Source organism: Diospyros lotus, unplaced genomic scaffold (genome assembly GCF_014633365.1).
Source record: "Diospyros lotus cultivar Yz01 unplaced genomic scaffold, ASM1463336v1 superscaf1, whole genome shotgun sequence".
Lineage (NCBI taxonomy): Eukaryota > Viridiplantae > Streptophyta > Magnoliopsida > Ericales > Ebenaceae > Diospyros > Diospyros lotus.
In genome coordinates this window covers 2,625,358-2,646,949 of record NW_026267104.1, presented here as the reverse complement: position 1 = coordinate 2,646,949, position 21,592 = coordinate 2,625,358, and the positions used below count along the sequence as shown (strand labels likewise).

The window sequence follows — 21,592 nt, the reverse complement described above, 5'->3', positions numbered from 1 at the left end:
GTGAGCGATTTACCTTTTAGGACAAGAAAGCAAGCTTTGCTGTAAACCATCGAAAGGGAGAATATACGAGTATACCCTCAAATTCAAAACACCAGCTATGCCATAGCAATACCCAATTTAGCTTTCTTGGTACATAAAAATTTGCATAGCCACAAAGGCTACAACATATACGATCCGCAGCACACTTGGGGGTGGGAAGTATGGGATGCATATATTCATTGAATCTAATTTTGTTCCACTCAACTATTTTTCAAATTAGGTGGGAAGTATGAGATGCATATACTCATTGAACTTAGTTTTGTTTCATCTAACTGTTCTTCAAATTAGTTAATGTGTCATAATAATTCACAAAGAAAATGATCCAACTTCAAAAAAATTATTATGTTGTTCGTGTCGAACAAATTTTATGTTGCTCGACACGGGTTTGCCAAGAGTGTGGGTCTCACACCCTCCCTTAGGTTGAGTAACGAAAAAAAAATTTCTACTTCAAACTGATTATATGAATTTTAATAAGATTTAGACTTAAAATTAATCTGTGAAACAAGAATAAATAACTACTAAGAATGAAAGTAATATTATTATCATAGAAGAAAGTCCCAAAACACATTCGAACTTAAAGATGGTATCATAGATATACATCAAAGAATTTTAAAGAGTACAAACTTGCATGAGGGTAGGTGACTAAGGAGTAGATAGAAACTAGACCTAACCTACTCAACCAAAGCCTTGAAACAAAGGAGTGATGCTAACCTTGAACCAACACTTGGCCAAACAACAGTAGAAAGAGCATTTAGTTAAATTAGCATATACTCAAAACAAATACAAGCTCATCCTCGCATTATCAACCAACTCTAAATAGGCTAAATGAGTAATAGTGTGCACAGCCTATAAGTAGCTATGATCACTATGAGCTTCTTTTTTGAGTTGCACTGTGCTAATTAAGTTATTGAAATTCTTTTAAAAGAAGTCTTAGTAATAACCGTAAACTTTACTCCTTCAATCACAAGTTCAATTTTTAAAAATAGTCTTTTTATAAAGTAAGAGTGAAGTTATATACAAAAATAACCTCTCCATAACCCTCTCAAAGTCGAAAGCCTTCTGTAGGGTCACCCCTTTTGAGATATTCCCAACCAGCGAGGGCTGAAAATGCAGGAAATTAAATAAGTCAACAATATGTGCTTTACTAGCAGCACACCACAAGTTTCAACCATTTCCGGGAGCCTTTGGAACAATATGGGCATTATGCAAGGCAAGGGACAGCTTGTTGCTTCTTGATTGGTAGTTCTTACTGTTGCTTGGCAGTCCAACCTTGAGCTTGGTTAGATCTCAAGCCTTTCATGAGATCAGTTGGGAGCATAATCCCCTTGACTCCAAACTGGTTAGTATGTAGCATCAGCTAGTGTCTCCCATTTGGAGACCACTTCTCTTAAGGTAGACAATCAAGGCAATTGCTTTGGCCCCCTCCCCACCGAGGTCGATTCTGGGCTTGTTGGTATGGGCTCATCTCACATTTTATATATATATATATATATATAATATTAAATAATATTAGAGACATGAGATGTTATGATTCATATAAAATTTTAGTTATAATTCCTAATTTTTTAGGGCCGGCTGACGTGCCTAAGTGGGCTAGAAACAATGAATAAAATTAGGTTTGATGAGCATTTGTATCTCTTTTCTCACTAACACTATTCGTGTTTTTTTATTTTAAATCAATTCTTGAATGATTTGATAAACTCATATGTCGAGTTAATAAGATAAATATTTTCTCTTCATTTTAAATCAATACTTGAATGGTTTGATAAATTTATATGCTGAATTAATAAGGTAAATATTCTCTCTTTATTTTCTAATTTCTATATATTTTTCTTATCTCATTGTTTTATCTTTATTTCTTTTTTGTGTAATAAAGTAATTTTTAAGGTTAAAATAGGAAAAGACTTTGTATTAGGGTTTAATTTAGGTAATTTTTATTCGTTATTAAAAAAAATTATTTATCAATTAATTACAGTTCTGTCCCAAAATCTATATTTAATGTATGAATTATACAGAATAAAACTTCTTCCTTTCACTGTAAAAGAAGAAAAATATGAAAACACTTTTTTTAAAACCTAATTCCTCACTTTAAGGGGGGGGAGGAAATTACCATTGGTTATTATTGTTTTCCTTTTATATATAGAGAACCCACAGAGTTAGTTATATATATATATATATATATATACACTTTCAACCAGTAGCTCATTCTAGAAAAATCCCCAACCTGATCCCTTCTCCCTCTCTCTCTCTCTCTCTCTCTCTCTGCGTGTGGGGATGGTGGCAGCTGTGCCGCTGGCGGGGCGGTCGGAGGTTCTATCGCTGTTTCGCTCGCTCCTTCGAACAGCCCGCAAGTTCGCCGACTACAACATCAGGGAGTACGCGAGGCGCCGAACCATCGACGCCTTTCGGCAGAACAAGGACCTCTCGGATCCGTCTGCAATCGCCGCCGCGTTCTCCGACGGCAAGTCCCAGCTGGACGTCGCCAACAGACAAGTCATCGTATACTCGCTCTATGCGCCCAAGGTCAAGAACATCATGGAGATTAAGCATTGATAAAGAACCTAATTTGTTGGTATTCCGAGCTCTTTTCAATCCTTTCGGCACAATTGATTTAATGCCTGGAATACTATTGAGAAGGTTTTAGAATTTGGGCTTTTGATGTAAAGATAGTGACCTGAATGAATTTTGGATTTCCCATTTCATCGTGTTTTGCTTCTTATCGGATTTAGGGTTTTGAAATTTTGCTTCGGTGGTTGTGTTGGATTAATATTTGTGAAGAAGAGAAGATGCGCAGTTCTGCGTGGAAATTACTGAATTGTAATTTACATTGATTAGCTTTGAGATGGAGGTAGGACTTGAGCTCAGTATTCAGAAAGGTAAACGGGAATGGAAGTAGTTAGTAGTTTATTTTGGAGTGAAATAAACAGTTGTGTGGTTCTTGAACCAGACACAGTCAGAATATGAAATAACTCATGCAAGTAATGTCACCAGTTGGAAATGCAAAAATGACCATATCATCTATTCGTCAGAGTGTTATGCTGAAGTGTCATGGTACATGTTTTTGCCGACTGTTGTGATACATTTTTCATTTAAGTGATCTATGTGGATGCTATGTGATGCCGTCAATTTTGTTGTCAAGTTAGTATGTTTTATCTGATTTGGGATGCCATTTTGTCTAGTGATCTGATCTTCCTCTCTTATGATGACTTGGTGGTTTCATTGCAATTCACCAGCATATGGCATAACTAGCCATTTGGTGCACTATATATTGTAGAAGAGATTTTAATTTTCTGTTTTGAGTACCAATTTTGAGCAATACTGCAGATGGAATTATTAACACTTTTCCTATCATGTGTGGTTTTGTATGGGTTTGAGTTTACACCATAAGATTGTTCTTCTACCATGAATCACCCTAGATATGGTTTGGCCATGTGAGAAAAATATCAGTAGATGCACTTGTAAGAAAAGAGGATTGCAATGGAAGACGTTTATAGCAAAAGAAGAAGAAGAGAACCAAAGAAAAGACATTGAGAAAATTTAGGCATGAATTAGAAAGAAAAAATGGTCATGGAGAGAGATGATTGATGAGGTAGAATTCATCAATCTGACCCAACTAGTGGGATTAAGGTTTGGTATATTTTGTTCTTGGTTGAAATTTGTCATGAACCCAAGGTTTAATCGGGTAATCGGAAGAATCCAATTGATTTAGAACCAAGAATTGACAGATTTGGGGAAGAAAATGAGAAGAAAGAGAGGGAGAAATAGAGAACAGAAAAGAGAAGAAGAAGAACGAGAGAGGAAGAATGGTTGAGAAAGAAATTAAAATTTCAATTCCATAATTTTTCAGCATATCCTAACAAACCAATAGCAGTAGCCTTATATAGGCATTACAAGCTCAATAGCGGCCTAGCACATGCACTCCTTGTGCTTCTAAAATATCTCCCAACTATTATTATAATACTATTACTATATTGCCCTTGAATTACTACTTGGGTCATGACAAAATTGACCTGTGGGAAATACAATATAATCCTTGTTTCTTGTTCTTTCTTACGCTGGTATTTGTCAATTTCAAAATTGATTTTCTTATATAAGATTTAATATTTTGAGAACCTTCTTCAGCTTGATTCATCTCATATAAGCCAAGTTTCACATATCTTCCAAGTGTATTTATTTAAAGTTCGGAACTGTATCATTCAAATGGACCTATCAATATGTAAAGCACTGAGTTTTTGTTTCATGGAAATTTAACTGCACCATTTTTTCCTGAGTTCCAATGCTAGCTACAGAGATGGTCTTAGCCAAGAGACAAGGTGATGTACTGTTAAAGATGGATGTGTAGGAAACATTAGAGACCTAAACGTGTTATTTTGTGTTCACTATTTGAATAATGGAGGTAAAAGTTGAGTGACACATTAGATGTGGCATACATGCAGGGGATTTTTTTTTTTTTTTGTATGTCTTGATACTGTTAAATCGTTTTATCCTATGAGTATTTGTCCAGCTTTATCATGATGTCAGATAATAAATGTGGCAGCCCAAATGACAGCTGCTAGGATTCGTATTGTACTATTGTGTTATAGTCCTCTAACTTATCCCTGAATAGTTTTTCTGGAAAACAGAAAAAGAAAAGGGTTTAATTTTTTTTTCTAAAAGAAGTAAGAGTAGTTGACATCTGATTCAGTTTCCTCTTTTTGCTTGATTTTCTTATTTTTTATTCTGGTGGCTGTCTCCTATTCCTCTCCGTATGTATGCACTAGCTGGTGGTGTTGGTGAGGTGGTTATTGAAGTTTTTCACAAGGAGTTGGGAGAGTTTATTTTCCAGCCCATGTTCCATCAAGTGAAGTGCATTATATTTCTCTGAACAAGGATTTTCCCCCTTTTTGTTTAGTTCTTAACAATTGATGGTTGAAACTTGAAAGTAGACACTTCAATAGAACTTTGAATGGTCTATGGTCTCTTCTCTATTATATGCTAGTTTATTTGGAAGGTGTTTTTATCACACTTAACATCCTACTTTCCAAGGAGAATTGAATGTTGTATTTGCACTTTTTTTGGGCAAAAATGTAACTTGTGATCTTCTAGTAAAAATAAAAATAAAAAATCTCACTAGTGTTTCAAAGTTCACCCTCCAAACTTTTGATGTTTTGCCCGAGCTAAGTGTGCTAGAAGTTTAAAAGAAATTAGAGTCGTGTAGGATGATGATTGAGTGACAGTTAGTCCGCAGGCCATTTTTGTGATTAACTGGATATATTGGGGTTAGTTTAGACTTTTGTAGAACCGGTTATATCCCTAAATTGATTCACCCCATAGTCTATAAATATGAGGACAAGGGATCGGTTGTGATCATCAATCAAACAATCATCCTATTCTCTTTGTGTATAAGTGCAGCAAAAAGGATAAGAGAGTTGTGAGAATAATAGTTTTTGGATTCTATTGTGATAATTGTACATGAGTTCTATGAGAGAGTGAATGACTCTTTTGTATTGATTTTTTCATTCTTAGTGGATTGTTGTCTCGATAGAGTTGCTAAATGTAGTGTCATTTTCATGGCATAAACCAGGGTAAAAATTCAAGTGCAAGATTATGGTTTGATATTCCTTTTGTATTTCAATCCTCTTTCATCAAATTTCTGGTTGTGTATGTTTTATGGTTGAGTTGGTGAGTGATTGAGTGAGATGTTGTGTATAAACAGTGATCCCAGCTTTAACACAAACCAAAAATAGAATTTATTAGGAGCGCGCAAATCCAAAAGAACAGCACCAATAGAAATTAATGAGGTAAAGCGATGGTCATGTGGACTTTCCAAATAAGACGTTAAAAGTAACTGTGTACAAAGCCTAAAAGAAGAAAACAAAGATGTCATCATGAGGGTCCAAACCTCATAAGATTATGAGAGCAGTGTATGCAAAACAAAACAAGCAACGAAAAAATGAGTAGAAACAAGGCAAAAGCCTAGAAGCCATTCCATAAACCAGCTGCCCTGCACTCTTCCTTCTCTACTTCCCAAGTAACCGCCGTCCGCGTTGATTTGCACCTTTAACTCTGAAATGCAGTTCTTCCACATCATCTAAGAAAGGATCCAAAGCTTTGGTTTGCCTGCAATTATCATACAAGTTTTACCAATCATAACTTTTGAAACATTGTTGAACAAACTGAACCTAAAGGCGCATAATTCGTGTAACTAAAAATTGTAAAGGAACCTGTCAATTTCAGATCCCATGTCAACGGCCATATCCTTCAGCTCTGCCAATACATTACTTAGATCTGACAGTGCATCGTCTTGCTTTGTTTTCTCAACCTGCAATTATTGCAAGTTGACAAAAGAAGATGAGTTGCAACTGTTTGGGAACTTCATTTTTGGGATCCAAGCATCATCTCACAGTGAAAATGAAATCATGGAAAGTTTGACATGATTTTATAGAAAAGAGTTCATCCCAGAGGTTCTATTTTTAGGTTGTGGAAATCAATTCCAGTTTTTTAAAAAAGTACACCATAATTAGAAAATTAGAAAACATGATCAAATACAAAATCCTAAATGGAAAACAGCGAACACAGTTTTCCAATTTTCTAAATTTTCATCTTTAAGCCCACTTGGACCATCTCCAACACACTTCCCAAATTTTCTATGGAAAATGAGAACTGTAGATTCTGTGGAAAATTAGGGATAGAAAACTGAAACATTTTGTACATTTAAAACAGTCCCTCAAGTGGAAGCTTCATTAGTGATATAGACGCCAATACAAAATTAGAAAACCAAAGGCATCATTTCAAGCTTGGCAATGTCATGCATATGATTAAAAAAACAAACCTAATCCAGTCTATGAGCAAACATAACAAACGGGCAAATTTCACTTTTATCTATATTTAGACGAAAACAGATCCTAATTTCAATCTTAAGAAGCTTAAGAGACACAAACCTCAACTTTCTGCAGTGTATCGGTGGGTTTAGGAGGGGACATTCTTGTGTTTGATTGTCCCTTAGGTGCAGTAACCAATCCCAATTTCTCACGTTGTTCCAAGTGATTGCCCCTTCTTTGAGCCAGATCATCTGCAAAAATTGGCAGCCAGACCAAACAAAAAAGAAAAATAAGTAAACACGGTCAACTGCCTCCTAACTTCCCACCCCACCCAACATCCCGAAAGAAGACAGAGAGGGAGAGAGAGTGTGTGTGCCTGTGTGTGAGAGAGGTTCCCCTATTTTAGTTTTGGGCAGAAAAAGAAGATGTATGACCTCTTGTCATGACAGGCCCTTTTATTGAGCGAGTCTTTGTTGGCTTCCAAGTCTTCGAGAAGATGCCACCAAGACTTCCCAAAAGCTTCTCACCCTGTGATAACATGTCGCAAAATGTCATTTTTCCTATAAATACATGGAAGGTAATTCAGGAAAAACAAAAGCGTAAAAGAATATTACATTTCGAGGAAAGGAAGGTAATCCGTACAAATACTCAAATGTGGAAAGATGTAATATCTATCAGATCTAGAAACAAGCACATTATAGAATGCCCAGAAATTCAATGAAAGAATAAAGTTAAGGGCCTGTTTGAAAACCTTTCCATTTTCAAAGTGTTCATTCCATTTCAAAATTTTGGAATGGAAACAGTGAAAGTGGTGTTTGTTTTTGAAAACTATTTTAAAAAATGGAATGAAATGGACTGGAATGAAAATGATGGAATGGAATGGAAATTTTTGACAGCATTTTCAAACAGCCCCTAAGAGGTTTGTGGATGGACGCAGTCGATTCTTAGTCTTAGACTTCTTGTTAACAGTTCTCACAGAAGGACCAGTCCTATTCTCAAAAGGTTTCTTGATAATGGCTGATTTTAAATGTGTACCTCATAATTAAGGAGGCTTCACAATTATTTTGGTAAAATGCTTGTACAAGTCAAAAAGTAGCAACTTTACCGTTGCTATCAAGGCTTGCTCTCAATTATTTTGGCAAAAAAAAAAGAAAAAAATACATCTACATTCTAACACATTAAGCAATAGATCCTGACCACCTCAGTACGAGTCACATGTTGGTTACCAATAGTCATTCTTTGTTTTCTTTGAAGCAATTAGCAAGTTGATGAACCAATCCCACCTAGTGTGATCTTGTGATGTTGTTTTTGTAATTAGCAAGTAGTTGAGATCCATAAGAAATCACAAGTAGAAAATACAGTAAGGTAATAAAGCAGGTCCAACCTTCTTTACATTCTACTCCAAAATTAGCAAAGATAGGAAAAGGTGTGACCTAACATAGTTTCTCCTATAAAAACAAAAGAGCCATCTTTCTCTTTGATATACATGATTACAAGCTAGAAAAAATAAACCGATGTAATTATTGAGTTCTACGCACGGTAAACTTGCTATAGTAGAGCATTAGTTATCCAAAGTGATCAAACAATCACTTCTGATGGCAAAACAAGAACTGACGATTCAGGCACATCTAAAATTTATTTTAAAACCTTTCAAGTTAATTGGAAAGTGCTAATGGCATAAATCCAGACAAGAAAAATAAGGATGATTTGGTCAGTTGCCTTATTCATATTCATCACTGGAAAACATAACGGAACAATGCAGAAGACAGCCAAGAGGTTGAGCAAACTGATCATCAGTAAAGCACCATGTCCATAAAGAAGCATAAGACAAAAATTGGATGAAAGAAATTCATTCAAGAAAGTAGAATGGAATTGAGAAGATACATACCCTACCAAGATCATGATCAATGTCAGCAGCAACCATGTGGGTTCTGGTAATTTTTTCACCCTGTTGATGCAAAGTGACTAAAGTCTTCGTTGCATCCTCTCTCATTTCCTCTGCAATTTTCAAGCAGCTGTTGACACTATTTGTAGTTTCTTCAGCCTTGTATACAGCATAATTCTCCAACTCTTGCACAGACTGGTTCTCCAATCCTCCAGAGTCACGGAAATCATTTTTGTATCTGTTTCTTGCCGCATAAGGAAGTGAATATGAAGATGAAGTCTGTTTTCCCTCATCATCACCGAAGGGGTTGGTACCAAAATTTGAGTTAACTAGTGTAGGTTCAGAAGAAGTTCTCCGTGAGGGATTAAGGCCTTTCTTTCTATCCGGTTCATCATCAGAATCAAAAGGGTTGGAGCCAGGATGGACAGGCAACTTAGGTTCAACCGAGTTCTGTTTAGAGTGCTTGTTCAATGGAGACTTCTTGAAACCAAACATTGTAGATGGGCAAAATGTAGGACCTGGTTGTCTGAAGAAGCAGAACTAAAGGTGCAGAAAGATTGCAACGAAATTTATACACAACTTTCACTGAGTGTCTGGGAAAAGAAAGAAGATAAAAAAAAATTACAAGGTGATGGTAACAGAAGTTAAAAACAGATAATAATAATAATAATCAAATGCAAGTAGTTAATCTAGAATTTTTCTCATCTAAAGGAGTAGGCTAAAGTACTGTTACAAGTTGCAGATGATTGTGCATCACTTCAGTTAAGCATCATATGGAAGAGTTTAAAACACATAAGATAAACGACATGAAAGGGAGATTTACAAAATGCTATAGAGAAAGCCCTAAACACAAAAGTTACAGATAGGAAACAAGATGTAATTTCATGAGGGAATTTAAATTTCTCTCAACATAGGGGGAAAATAACCTAGATAGTGATTTAAAGTTGGAGATGCAACGCTCCAAAGCTTTTGCCCATTGTAAAAGAGAATAAACCTTTATGGACAGCATGGCAAAAAGCACTTAAAAGAGAAATCAAGAGGTCACAAGTAATCAAGATCTCATGTCACTGTTCATATAAAACTGAAATAAAAACAAATCATACAGTTTAGATGCCTCCATGCTTTGTTTGGCCCGAGAGAAAATATAGAGAAAAAGAGGCAAACCCTAAAAATCTTCAATTACGAGTAACACAACAATAACACATGATTTTGCAAATTGCTTTAATTTATTGTTACCAGAATTTCTCAGCAAACAGGCACAACACCCCCCCCACCCCCCCCCCCCCTTTTTTTTTGTGGGGGGGTGGGGAGAGGAAAATAGAGAACATCACAAGCGCTCGCAAAAATTAGCAAACTGAGATAAGAACTGCAAGTAGAAGACCAAGTTTCACAAAAAACAACAAATCCACAATCATACAGAAAGAAAATGGAAACCGACTTCTCATCGTCGTTCAGTTTGACGACAATTTGACCAGTCTTCAGGGCAGATTTGCAAAGACCCAAAGCACAAAATCAGGAGATTTCAGTTGAAATTCAAAACCCAGAAACAGAACCAAAAGATAAATTGAATCTTGGGCAGGTACCTTAAATCCACAGGCGGCCGTCGATAAGCAAAAGTGTAGAGAGAGAAGAGAGGTGGGGTGGGCTGGGGTTTGGAGAGTTCCAAATGGAGGAAGACGGAGGGGTCGTATATAAGAATGTAAATGGAGATGGAGACAGTAGAAAGTGGTGAGAAATTGCTTAAAATCTTGGATGGGTTTGTGCTTGCTTTTTCTTTCTTGGTTGCTCGTTCGGTCGTTCTGGATGGATTTGAGGATTTCAAACCCAAGGAAGACGAAGCGAAGCGCGTGAAGGAAGAAGTTAGAAGTGGACTTTGACCTTTCAAAGCCCTCAACTCACCAAATCCTTCTTTGACAAAATCAGACCGTTTTGCGGATTTTGAAATTTAGCCTTCAACTGCTCTTTTTTTTTTTTCAAATATTATATATATATATATATCAAAGCACTCGATGGTATTTAACTTATTGTATCTATATTCTCCATTTAATGATTACTCAATTATACAACTACAAAAAATATTTTATATTATTTTTTAAAACGGGTATGAGTATTTCCCGTTTGGTAGAAATGTGAAATTATAAATATAAAAAGTAAGTTATAGAGACCAAAAAAAAAAGATAAGAATAAGTACTCAAATCTATTTCCAGTCCATTGCCATTCATATATTGCAAACGTGACATGAATAATTTATTTCATGATAGATTCAAGTTGAACCGTTAAACCAAAAACAATACACGTATTAATAAAATAAATTAAACATAGTTAGCCCCAAATAGAACAGAGGCATTTGTTGCAATACCCCACCTCCAATGTGTACTTTGAATGTTCAATATATACAACCAACGTTACAATCATAACACAAAGATAGATTTGCATACTTCATCGAACAATCCGAATACCCATCATCCGTTACTGTTAGCTCTCCCTCAACTTTCTGCATTTCTTTGAGCCAATGGAGTTCCCAAACTTCTCCCTCAAAGAGTTATTGATCCTGAAAAGCTTTACAGCTTCCATGTTTTCAGAATCAGTGCGAGGGCTCTACCGTTACGCATCTCTGAAGGAATCCAAATCGGTGATTCGGGTAACGTAGTTTCAAGAGCATTAGTCAAGTACATGCTTCGGCACCTGCGATGAAGTTCGAGTTCAAGGAGGGTATCAGGATCGGGATAGCGTACGTGTAAGGGTACAGAAAAAGCAAACAAAGTTTCTGGTAGATGATTAACAATATTATGAAGAAAACGACGAACCAGACTCAAAGACAAGGGTATATGATGCAGGAAATTTCTAAGCTCCCTGGATAAGCCTTGCAGAACTGGAAGTCTTCTCCCCTTCTTTTTGAATCTTGCTCATAACAGGAAAATATTCAAGGACCCTCAGTAAATACTTTCGAATTGAGCAACATAACAATCACAAGACCAAAGATCAATACCTGTGCTTCCAACTTGGCTATTCTTTGTAAAGATATTTGTTCAACATATGCACGGTGTTTGCGCTCTTCTTCGAGCAAACCTGTCATTTGATACCTTAGTTCCGCCATTTCTTGAGCTAAATCCTCTGCTTCATCCTTTGCCTTCAATTTTTCTGCTCTTAGTTCTTCCTAGCAAATAATATTTATAATTGATTTAGGAAGTTGCATGTGATTGTTGAATCCAAACCTAGATCAAGTTGATTGCTAAAAACCAACTGACCTCCTGAACGCAATTGTTCATTCACAGTAGTCATGTGCATACCTTAAGCTGTTCCACCTGAAGTACGTACTCAAAGATCTGATATGACATTTTATCCATCTTGTCCCTGAAATCAGCATCATTTGCTCCTACAACTGCCAGTCTTGAAAAGAGCGGATCCAGAATGTTGCCACAGGTGCTTCAAAATTAGCAAAAGTACGTGAACAAGAAATCTTAACAAAAACAAGATCATCAAATGTGGAATCATACTTAGAAGACGATTAAAACATCAAAATGGTCTGAAGTTGGCGAATCTACAGGTGGCACAAGAACAGCCAAATGGCTCCGAAAAAGAGAGCTCATTTCACCTTTTCTTGTCTCTAAAGTTGGAGAATCTACGGATTAACTTCTCCATTTGAAACTAAACAATTGCTACGAAAGATATGCACTGTTTATGAATATATTTCAGGCATATAACTAACTGATGACGGAACAATTAGAATGGGGGTTTCATAATGCATTCAAAATTTCAAATGCTAACTTAAGCAAAGTGCAAAGGTGCTGTATACAAGATGCAGACCAATTTCAAAGATATACCACTCCAAACACTAACACAGGTTATAAGATATGACAAGGAATATAACTACAAGAAAAAGGGAGGAAAATAGAGGTTTAAACATACCTAATGTCTTTTCCTTGTCCTGGTGAAAATGATTGATTATTTACTTGAGGTCTGCCTGTATTTTCTGGGAATGATTTAAACTGTTGTTCTATCTTCTGACAGAATACTTTCGCATTCATTTCAGATGATTCAAGCTTCACCCTAAGGTCTTCATTTTCCTTGTGTAAGTGCTTAATAACATTCTGTGCATCCTGGATCTGAAGCTCAAAATCTTGAATCAACTTATTCATTCTGGCTTTTTCCTGAGTAGCTTCTTCCTGGAATACCTTAGCTTCAAAATTACTATGCTCCAAGGCCATCAGATCAAGCTTCATGCTCTCTAATTCACATTGGTATTCAAGTGAGATGGATGAAATAGATTCCTCCAGTTTTTGTATGTATGAAGCTGAATTCTGTACATCCACTTCTTTGCTCTCTAGTTCCTGCATCAAAATCAGGCGCTCTGATTCAGACCAATTCAGTTCCTCTCTTAACCTGCCAATCTTCTCCTCTAAGCTTTCCATGTCTGCAAGTTTTAACTCAAGTCTGCGTACATGCTCACCCAGGGCATGTACCTCTATGTCCCTTGCATTAAGTTGATCCTGAAGGTAATCTGTGATAATGTCAAGATCAATTAAGCTTGAAGTCAGGAACTAGTGGTACACCCTTATTCCTTGCGAAAGAATAGAAACAAACTCTAATAATAAAGATCTTCCTAAATGTCTTCCCAAATTAATTTTAACAATCAGCATAAATAACAAGACTTATTTTAGTGGACTTGACTAGAAAAGAAAGTAGCAACCCCCACTAGAAAAGAAAACAGAAGATGAAGACTGACTCCAAAGTCATATTTCCATCAGAATCTTGGTCAATTTAGTTAAAATAAAATATTTTCCTGAAGCTGAACTTATTAGGTAGACTGAGGTTGAAGCCTCAAACTCAAGAGTCTCATTGAGAACAAAAACACTTTCTGAAATTAAAAATGATACTAATTATCCTTCTGACTACATGAAATAGTTTCCTAAAGCTGTTTGATGGTGGCGCATTATAGAAAATTCCTTCCACTAAATCACAATGGTTGTAGGCATCTGTTCCCCAGGGGGAATATTCAAAAGATAATGAAAATGACAGGAAGAAGACATCAAACAACCTAAGTCATTTCTGTATCAAAAAGAATTTGTGACTGGACATCTACAGAAAACCAAAGCACCATGGTAAAGTATCAAAATGTAATTTTTTACCTATTTCCTGAGAACAATTCTTCGACTCTCTTTCCAGCTCCTGGATGTACTTCTCATCATCAGTGCGGGCCTCAGATAAAGTCTTCACATGCACCTCTAATCTCTGCACCAATCAATTACATTTTAAATCCTTTATAATGAGCCTCCTAGGTTTTCATTCATTTTACTTTTTCATTAACAGAAACATTTAACTGAATTTCAGCAGAAACACCCCCCCCCCCCCTCTCCCCCAGTGGATGGTTCCCAGCACCATGCACTTCTTTCCTGTCTGGAAGAGAAAAGAGAAATATCAAAACCAAATGACAGTGGTGAAAACTAACTGAACTCTGAACTCAACCCAAAAAGTCTTAACACCAATAGCAGTTTTCTACATGATTACTCCCATCTAGATGACTATTTTAAGATTCATATCCTCAGTAACTTAGTAGGAGCAGAAAAACATGAATACTTCAAGAAATTTATAAGTTAGTACTTTATGATTTGTGGCCTCCACCTAGAAAAAAGCTTGAGGCAGGCAACATGAAATTCAAAACAGTTAGGCAATGCAATCAATGTCAAATAATCCCCATTCCATTCTCTGTGATAGTAGATGGATAATAAATGTGCATTTGTTCCTTCCAAAGTAGACCATGACCATTGTGTTTAAACATCATACCAATTTGTGCAATTTGAGAGACTCCTATGTGTTTTGTGCAGTAATTGGCTGTAAACCAATGCCAAATTAATAGTCAGGAGTTCAATATTTTGAATTGGCATGTTTTCACGCTATCAGGCACCTTGTCAGCTAGGCTTCATTTTTGGTACAAACCACCTGAGGTTGCAGTATCTAGGACTAAGCAATCCAGCTATGGAGGGGTAATAATATATACAGAAGTGTAGGTTAAAAAAAAAATATCAAGATGAAAGAAAGCCCCTTTGTATTTTTAGTTGTGAATATCTTATAGCTGGGAAATAATCATATATGACAAATTCGTTAAAATGAGTGTAGTGAATGAGAAAAGAAATTACCCTGATCAGTTCAAAGCTTTGGGACTGTGAGTCTCTCAACGTGTCCTTCTCTTTCCGTAGCTACATTGAGAAAACAGTGGAGAAGTTGATTAGAATGAGGTTAGACAAGCATACATGTATGTATATTCTTCAGCAGATAATTAACATGAATGGTACAATAAATTTTCCCCGAAGTGTGGAAATTGATCCTATTGATAAGTTTGAAAGGGAGATTCACAGCAGAAAAGAAGTTTATTTTTACCAGTCTATTTTATTAACTTTCTCTCATCTTATTCAAATAATCACATATGGAACATAACACATCCATATTTAAACAAGCTGTAGACAGTGAACAGGCTTTAGTAACTCCTACAAAATTGCATATGTAATCATAGTGGGAATCCTACAAGGATCCTACCTCTTCACATCTTGTCCGAATCTGAAATAGTCCCTCAACATCAAAGGAGTTCTCACTACCACAGCTGGAGCAGCTAGACATCTTCATAACAAGATCATCCATACTTATCGAGGCAAGCAAAATATCAAAATATTTTGTGAAAGACATCTATAACAACCCAACACCAAATGATAATGCCAAGTTATACATTTCAATCACAAAACAAAATTACTGTAGTAAAAGTTTAAAATTATATATCTTACTTCCAGTTAGATACAAGTATTCGGATTAGTAAGTAATTTGAACTAAAATTCTTTGACTCTGTATTTTAATTGCAAGCATCCTGAGCAATCTTTGCATCCATCCAAAAAAAGGAAAAGAAATGAAATCCTCATTCAAAAACATAGCCTGTACCAAAAATCATAACGTTGGTATCGCCACACCCTTTGCCCTAATTTAAACGTGTCGAAATTTCTTCTCTAAGGTGGGTCTAAAGTAAAATCAAAGTTCAACCTAATCGATTATCCCAAAAACCAATAATAATAAGCACCGGAAATACCAGGCTACCAACTGATCACCCCAAATCTTTGGCACAACATCAATCAATCAAAAGAAAACGAACGAGCAAATCAAATCCGAATTACTCACACTCACATAAAATCACACTTTTCCGAAACTACACACACACACACACACACACAAAGCATAAGCAGTTCTCAAATTTGGGCAATACAACAACAATCATTTTCCTAACAGAAAACAAATAAAACAAAGAGATAGAACCTCGAATCCTAGGGTTCGCACTGGAATCAGAATGGGAAATTTTGTGAAGCCGGGGGTTTAAGGTTAGCGAGCGAGCGAGAGAGAGAGAGAGGCAACGAAGTTCAAAGGCTATTATTATATTCAAATTGTGGGTTTAAGAAAGACAAACTTACTTCGAGTTGTAATTCGCCATTCAGCTGGCAAACGGATCAGCGTCGGGTCTAAACTTGACCCGAAGCCTCTGGACCGGATCAAGTAAATAATTCATGTAATTATTTCCACGGCAGTAGAATATTTTTACCCACTTGGGATATTTTATGAAACGTTATTATTAAAAATTATATGTCAATATCATTTTGCTCTTTAACATCGACTAATTTTCTAATTAATTGTTTATATTTATGAAAATGTTGCTATTATATCATTTTAATAATATTTTTAAACTTTTATTATGAATACATATTTTAAACATTACTTAGGTGACATTTTATTTTTAATTGATGTGAGACATGAGATTCTCTTCTACCCAATCACTTGGCTATGTTTGAGAATTTTGAAGCCAGAGAAAAGAGGTATTTATAAAACAACAAGTGGACTTATGAATGTTTAATAAAAAAATAATAAATTTTCTTTCTTTTATTTAAGAGTTTAAATAAAAATAAAAAAGAACAAAAAAATATACAATCTTAAATTTTTAATATAACCTTTATACTTTATATTTCAATATTTAATATAAAAGATAAATCTCTTATTAAGATAACGTAAACGATCATTTGCATGTGTTCAGAAACTTGAGTATCGCAAAGTTGTGGGTTTAAGTTTAGATTCATATAGGTAATGTATTATTTGTGTCTATTTAAGGGGTCAATGCTCGAGTTTTGATCCAAACTTATCTTTCCTATCCATTAGCTCAAGTGAATAGATCGCGATTTATAAAAAAAGTGTGATAGTTTAGGACTGAAAATTATTTATATATCGAAAACTTTTCAATTTTTGTAATAAAAAAAATATTAAAAAAGAGGCACAAATTTTATCCCCTACCCTATAATTTTGGGGATGAGATTATAAAAAGAAAAGCGAGATTAAAATCTCCTCTTATTTCAAATATCTTCCAAACAAGAGAATTGAGTTCTTTCTCTTTGACCCTTTTTTTTTTTTTTCCCTCCATTCCCTCAATCCAAACATAGCCTAAATGCCTTCATGATATTAAAAAAATAAAACAACTATTTTAAATATAGCCAATGGTAACAATAAATGAATGAAAATGCTATTTAAATATTTAAATTTTATTTGATATTTTATACATTTGAATTGATATGATTAAAATGAAGACATATTTATATTTTATCATAAGTGTCAAAATTAAGTGTTTAAATAGCATTTTTAATAAATAAATTTTAATTAAATAACCAAAATATTAGTATTAAAATCGAACCAAAACCCAAAATTGAGCACTAACCAAAATTAATTAAATAAATTTTAATCAAATAATACTCACCCAATATCATATATTGTAACATTTTCCTGTAATGTAACCCTGAAAAATTAACCACCCATAGAATCCCATTCAAGCTGGCTGAATGGAATAACCAAAAGGCAAAGCTCTCTTTGCATGCTCTTAGGGAAGCCCCAAAGTTAGGCACCACTATTTTGTTTGGTTCCTATTGTTGAAATTGTGTCACCAATCATGATGACAATCTTACCCCTATTTAATTTATTTAACTTAAAAGTAGCTTTTGTCTGAAATTACATAATAGGACAAATGCAGAAGTAACTGTTCTCATCTCATCTGCAAAATGATATTCTGACAAATTTTCCATACCAAAAACTCATACAAATTGTTGGAAGAATTGTAATTTGTAATTATAAGAGACTTTAATCTATTTTTTGCTTTTCAACATTCGAATGTTAATAAAATATGATAGTGTTTGAGAAAATTACCAAGTACATTTGAGTTTGAATTTTCATATAAGTGCGAGTTTTATCCTCTCGTATGATTGCTGACGATTAAGTTAGTGTTTGGAAGTGAAATAAATAATATTGAATCTCTAAGTGTTAAATGCATATATCTATCGAAATCTTATACTTTATATAGGTTGGGTTTATAATAGATAAACAAAGTTCTCAACAAGATCTTCGTTCGAGATTTTCGAATTTCGGAAGAGATCTTTTAGTTGTAGATCTGTTCATCTATTAGTTAAGAATGTGATAAGATATGTATCACGCTATATTTAATAAGACACGTGTGAAACTTTGACTGGTGAGACACGCGACACACTGTGATGAACTTTTAAAAAAGAAGAAATCTTATAAATAAATTTATAAATTTGTATAATTTTGACACAGCCCTTGTCAAAATAGAAAAGTGAGCATAGAATTATAGCCACTAAAGTTTTAAGAAAAGAGAGATTAGTGAGATGGGTTGTCATGTTTAAGGTTAGGTGACTAAACAACCACCATGAGCTCACATGCCATCTTTGTTTACATAATAAAAATGCCTTAATTTCCTCCATGACTTCACACCCCCCTTCCAATTCAACCTCTCTCTCATCTTCTCTTCATTGGCAAGAAAGAGCAATTGCACACTCTCTCTCAAGTCTCAATGCAAAACATACGAAGATGGAAAGCTTTTAAGGGATTTTACATGGATTTAGAGCACACACAAAACCAAAAAATAAATATAAATAACGGAAATTAAACGTTAAGTGGGCACTTAAATGAGTCATTGATCAATCTTTCTTTTATGAATAGAGATTTACGATTAAACCTCTCTCTAATCAGCAACATTTAAAATATACCTAGTTAAGTGGTCCAGGCAAATCTATTCTATATTAGTTACTGTTCACAGTAGGCTTATGAGGCGTGCCAAGCCTAACAAAAAGGCAACAGACCTATCCATCATGGAACAAACATTTCGGTGGAATTTGTCAAAACCAAAATTTCATTTCAATTAATAACGGCCCACTAAATAAAAATCCCAACAAGAACTGCAAGCATATGTAGAGCTCTGATTCAATTGCAGTGAAAGACTTTTTTGAGATAAGAAGCATATGAATAAGCTTAAGTTTTGACAGAATTTGGGATTCTTGTTCTAAGAATTAACAAAGGATTAAGTAACAAATGCAAAAAAACAATAGATCAAACTGCTTGTAGACCTGTGAATAAGCAGCAACTGGAAATTGCTAAAGAATGAATGAATCTGTACACTCTTGAATCTGTGATGAAGATGAACTAGGATCAGTTAGAGATCAAACCGACGAGCGGCTCGTGCTTGTGGCTGCCTGAAATCCACCATGGCTTGAACCCATCGAGCCCACTGCCTTCTTCTTCAACTGGAGCAGGCAGATTCAGATCAAGAAGGTCTCTGATCTCTGCCATTGGCTTCTGAATGAGGCCAGTTTGGCTGGTTTTGGCCTCAGAGCCAGCAATCAAGTGTGATCTCTTGTGGCCACCAAGAGCCTGGCCTGATGAGAACACTTTGAGGCAAATTGGGCATTCATGTGCCTTGTTCTTCTTTGGTTCAACAACCAATTCTTGCTCAGCAATTTGGGCAGGGGAAATCTCAGTCTCAATGCTATTGTTGTCACTGCTGTCGATTTTCGAAGCAAAGCAGCTGCCTTTCATCTTCTTGTGGCTGGCTCTATGGCCTCCCAGAGCTTGGTAGGAGTGGAAGCTCTTTTTACAAGTAGTACACTCAAACCTTTCACCCGAACCCAGTTTCTTTGACGCGATAATCCTTAATTCCTTCCTCGACCCAAACTCGGATAGATCCACCAGTCGACTGTCCCCCAATTCAGCTTCTACTCTAGCCTTCTTCTTTGCCTTACCATTTCCCACTGAACCATTAAAACAAACACTTGGGTTGCTCAGTTTAGACCCACTTTTTGCATCAAACTGTGAATTTTGAGACTCCAAAATACTGAGCTCCAACTTCTTCAGAGAATTCTTGCCCTTGGTTTTACCAATTGGATTGCTTAGAATTGATGATGATCCAGCTTCAAGCAGCTCAAAATTGTTATCAGAAGATTCAGTCACAGAATTATTCAAACCAATCCCCTTATTCCCCACATCTCGAGAAAGCATCATCAAACACATGGCGACCTCTTCTTGCTCTTGCTCAATCTCAGAAACAGATGAAGAAGCAGCATTATTAGCCATAGAAAATGAAGAAGAAGAATTACCCGTGTACCTTGTCACTCTCCTTGATCTCTTTTTCTTCCTGTTTGGAGTTGCAGTTTCATTGTTAGATTGGTTGTCAGTGATCTCATCTTCCTCCACACTATTCCAAAGGAATCTCTCCGAGTGACACTTCATGTGGCCAAACAAGGCCTTCCATGACTGGAAACCTTTCCCGCATTCCTTGCAGAATTTGTCATCAAGCAAAGAATCTTCATTTGAATCTGCAAATCTGGAGGTTTTCCTGGGGTTCTCTCTGAGGCCGTAATTGGCATTGGTTCCGCCACTGTTGGGCTTCTTCTTGGCGAGCTTTTCGTCGGTTTCAGTCGCCTGGTTTATGACATGAGACCTCATATGGCCACCTAATGATCGGCCACAAGGGAAGCTCTTGTTGCAGAACTTGCAGATATGTTTCAGCTCTTGATCTTCTCCCATTGATCAGAATTAGAATTCAACACAAAATAATAAAAACCCAGATCGGATTAAGCCTAGGAAAATCTGAATCTGATTTGGGAAGTCGAAAGAATTAAAAAAAAAAAAGTTACAGTCTCGATCTCATGAAAGTTACAAAAATGGTAATGAAACAGAGGAAACACCCAGATCAGAAACTGGATTCAAAGGTGGAAACGAAGGTGGATTACAAGTTTTGAGGAGAAACCCTTCTCAGATTTCGTTGAATTCTAGTGGAAGAAAAGCAAGATCTGAAGCAGAGACAGAGAAAGGGTCAGTGAATAGCTTGAGCTTCTCTCTCTCTCTCTGCCTCTTTCTCAGTGCTAGTTTATGGGTAGTTGAAGAATGAAGAAAAGATCAAATTTGAAGAGATGGGTCAGTTGGCTTGGTAGCTAATGATGGCGATGAACCAGCCAAGGAGAAAAATCAAAAGGCAGAGCGGTTTATACTCTCTCTCTCTCTCTCTCTCTCTCTCTCTACGTTTGGAGGAGAAATCCATGCAGGATGCAAAAGAGAGGAGTAGATGCAGGAAGCGGAGCACGTGTAATGAAGTGAGAATCCTACGCCAACGCCAAAGTTATCGACGGCCCACAGATGCCCATCTTCACTGCTCATCTCCATCTTGCCAATGCCATGTATATCGTTTCAAAGTCCATTTTTAACTCTCTCTTCTTCTTTCTTTTTTTAATTTCTACCTAAAATTTGATTCACCCCCATAACATTATTCCACAATTACCTTAAATATATTTTTGATGATACCTATGGCTATGGGTTAGGAAGCTCCTCCTACGCTACTAGAACTTAACTGCCCTATCAGCATAGCCATGGAGTGGGGCCCTCCCCTCTCCCTATCTGTCTTTTGGCTGCCTATTCTTTCCTTCCTTTGTCTTGCTCCTAAGCAACCCCACCCCCACCCCCAGCTCCAAGGTAAAAAGATCCCCCTCCGTGGCCGCTTCTCTCTCTTCTC

General features: G+C 36.0%; 4 protein-coding genes across 6 annotated transcripts; 1 reads left to right on the top strand and 3 right to left on the bottom strand.

Annotated features, from left to right (window-relative positions):
- Positions 1-2,237: 2,237 nt before the first annotated feature.
- Positions 2,238-3,075, top strand: LOC127792952 (uncharacterized). The gene has a single exon (XM_052323638.1). The coding sequence runs from the start codon at positions 2,314-2,316 to the stop codon at positions 2,590-2,592; it is 279 nt and encodes a 92-aa protein (XP_052179598.1). The 5' UTR covers positions 2,238-2,313; the 3' UTR covers positions 2,593-3,075.
- A 2,711-nt stretch (positions 3,076-5,786) lies between these two features.
- On the bottom strand, positions 5,787-10,605 carry LOC127792951 (SNAP25 homologous protein SNAP33-like). Its single transcript, XM_052323637.1, has 6 exons — positions 10,308-10,605; positions 8,728-9,317; positions 7,274-7,367; positions 6,960-7,090; positions 6,243-6,340; positions 5,787-6,138 (listed from the first exon to the last, which is right to left on the bottom strand). The coding sequence occupies exons 2-6, from the start codon at positions 9,217-9,219 to the stop codon at positions 6,039-6,041; spliced, it is 915 nt and encodes a 304-aa protein (XP_052179597.1). The 5' UTR covers positions 9,220-9,317; positions 10,308-10,605; the 3' UTR covers positions 5,787-6,038.
- Positions 10,606-11,000: 395 nt separating this feature from the next.
- On the bottom strand, positions 11,001-16,145 carry LOC127792950 (uncharacterized). 3 transcript variants are annotated; one of them, XM_052323633.1, is made up of 9 exons: positions 16,021-16,145; positions 15,259-15,339; positions 14,862-14,921; positions 13,854-13,956; positions 12,634-13,225; positions 12,015-12,150; positions 11,714-11,881; positions 11,532-11,625; positions 11,001-11,409 (listed from the first exon to the last, which is right to left on the bottom strand). In XM_052323633.1, exons 2-8 carry the CDS (start codon positions 15,337-15,339, stop codon positions 11,569-11,571), a joined length of 1,197 nt encoding a protein of 398 aa, XP_052179593.1. In that variant the 5' UTR covers positions 16,021-16,145; the 3' UTR covers positions 11,001-11,409; positions 11,532-11,568. The 3 variants fall into 3 exon arrangements, with proteins under 3 accessions (XP_052179593.1, XP_052179595.1, XP_052179596.1); XM_052323635.1 differs by having other exon boundaries at positions 12,015-12,114; XM_052323636.1 differs by lacking the exons at positions 11,001-11,409; positions 11,532-11,625 and having other exon boundaries at positions 11,739-11,877.
- Positions 16,146-18,947: 2,802 nt separating this feature from the next.
- On the bottom strand, positions 18,948-21,496 carry LOC127792949 (zinc finger protein ZAT4-like). The gene has a single exon (XM_052323632.1). The coding sequence runs from the start codon at positions 20,608-20,610 to the stop codon at positions 19,237-19,239; it is 1,374 nt and encodes a 457-aa protein (XP_052179592.1). The 5' UTR covers positions 20,611-21,496; the 3' UTR covers positions 18,948-19,236.
- Positions 21,497-21,592: the final 96 nt, after the last annotated feature.

Coding starts and splice junctions, on each gene's coding strand:
- LOC127792952 (XM_052323638.1), top strand. CDS start 2,314: ATGGTGGCAGCTGTGCCGCTGGCGGGGCGGTCGGAGGTTCTATCGCTG.
- LOC127792951 (XM_052323637.1), bottom strand. CDS start 9,219: ATGTTTGGTTTCAAGAAGTCTCCATTGAACAAGCACTCTAAACAGAAC. Junction 7,368..8,727: donor TTGATCATGATCTTGGTAGG/GTATGTATCTTC, acceptor ATGTTATCACAG/GGTGAGAAGCTTTTGGGAAG. Junction 6,139..6,242: donor ATGGGATCTGAAATTGACAG/GTTCCTTTACAA, acceptor TGATAATTGCAG/GCAAACCAAAGCTTTGGATC.
- LOC127792950 (XM_052323633.1), bottom strand. CDS start 15,339: ATGTCTAGCTGCTCCAGCTGTGGTAGTGAGAACTCCTTTGATGTTGAG. Junction 14,922..15,258: donor TTCGGACAAGATGTGAAGAG/GTAGGATCCTTG, acceptor TTCTCAATGTAG/CTACGGAAAGAGAAGGACAC. Junction 13,957..14,861: donor AAAGCTTTGAACTGATCAGG/GTAATTTCTTTT, acceptor TGATTGGTGCAG/AGATTAGAGGTGCATGTGAA.
- LOC127792949 (XM_052323632.1), bottom strand. CDS start 20,610: ATGGGAGAAGATCAAGAGCTGAAACATATCTGCAAGTTCTGCAACAAG.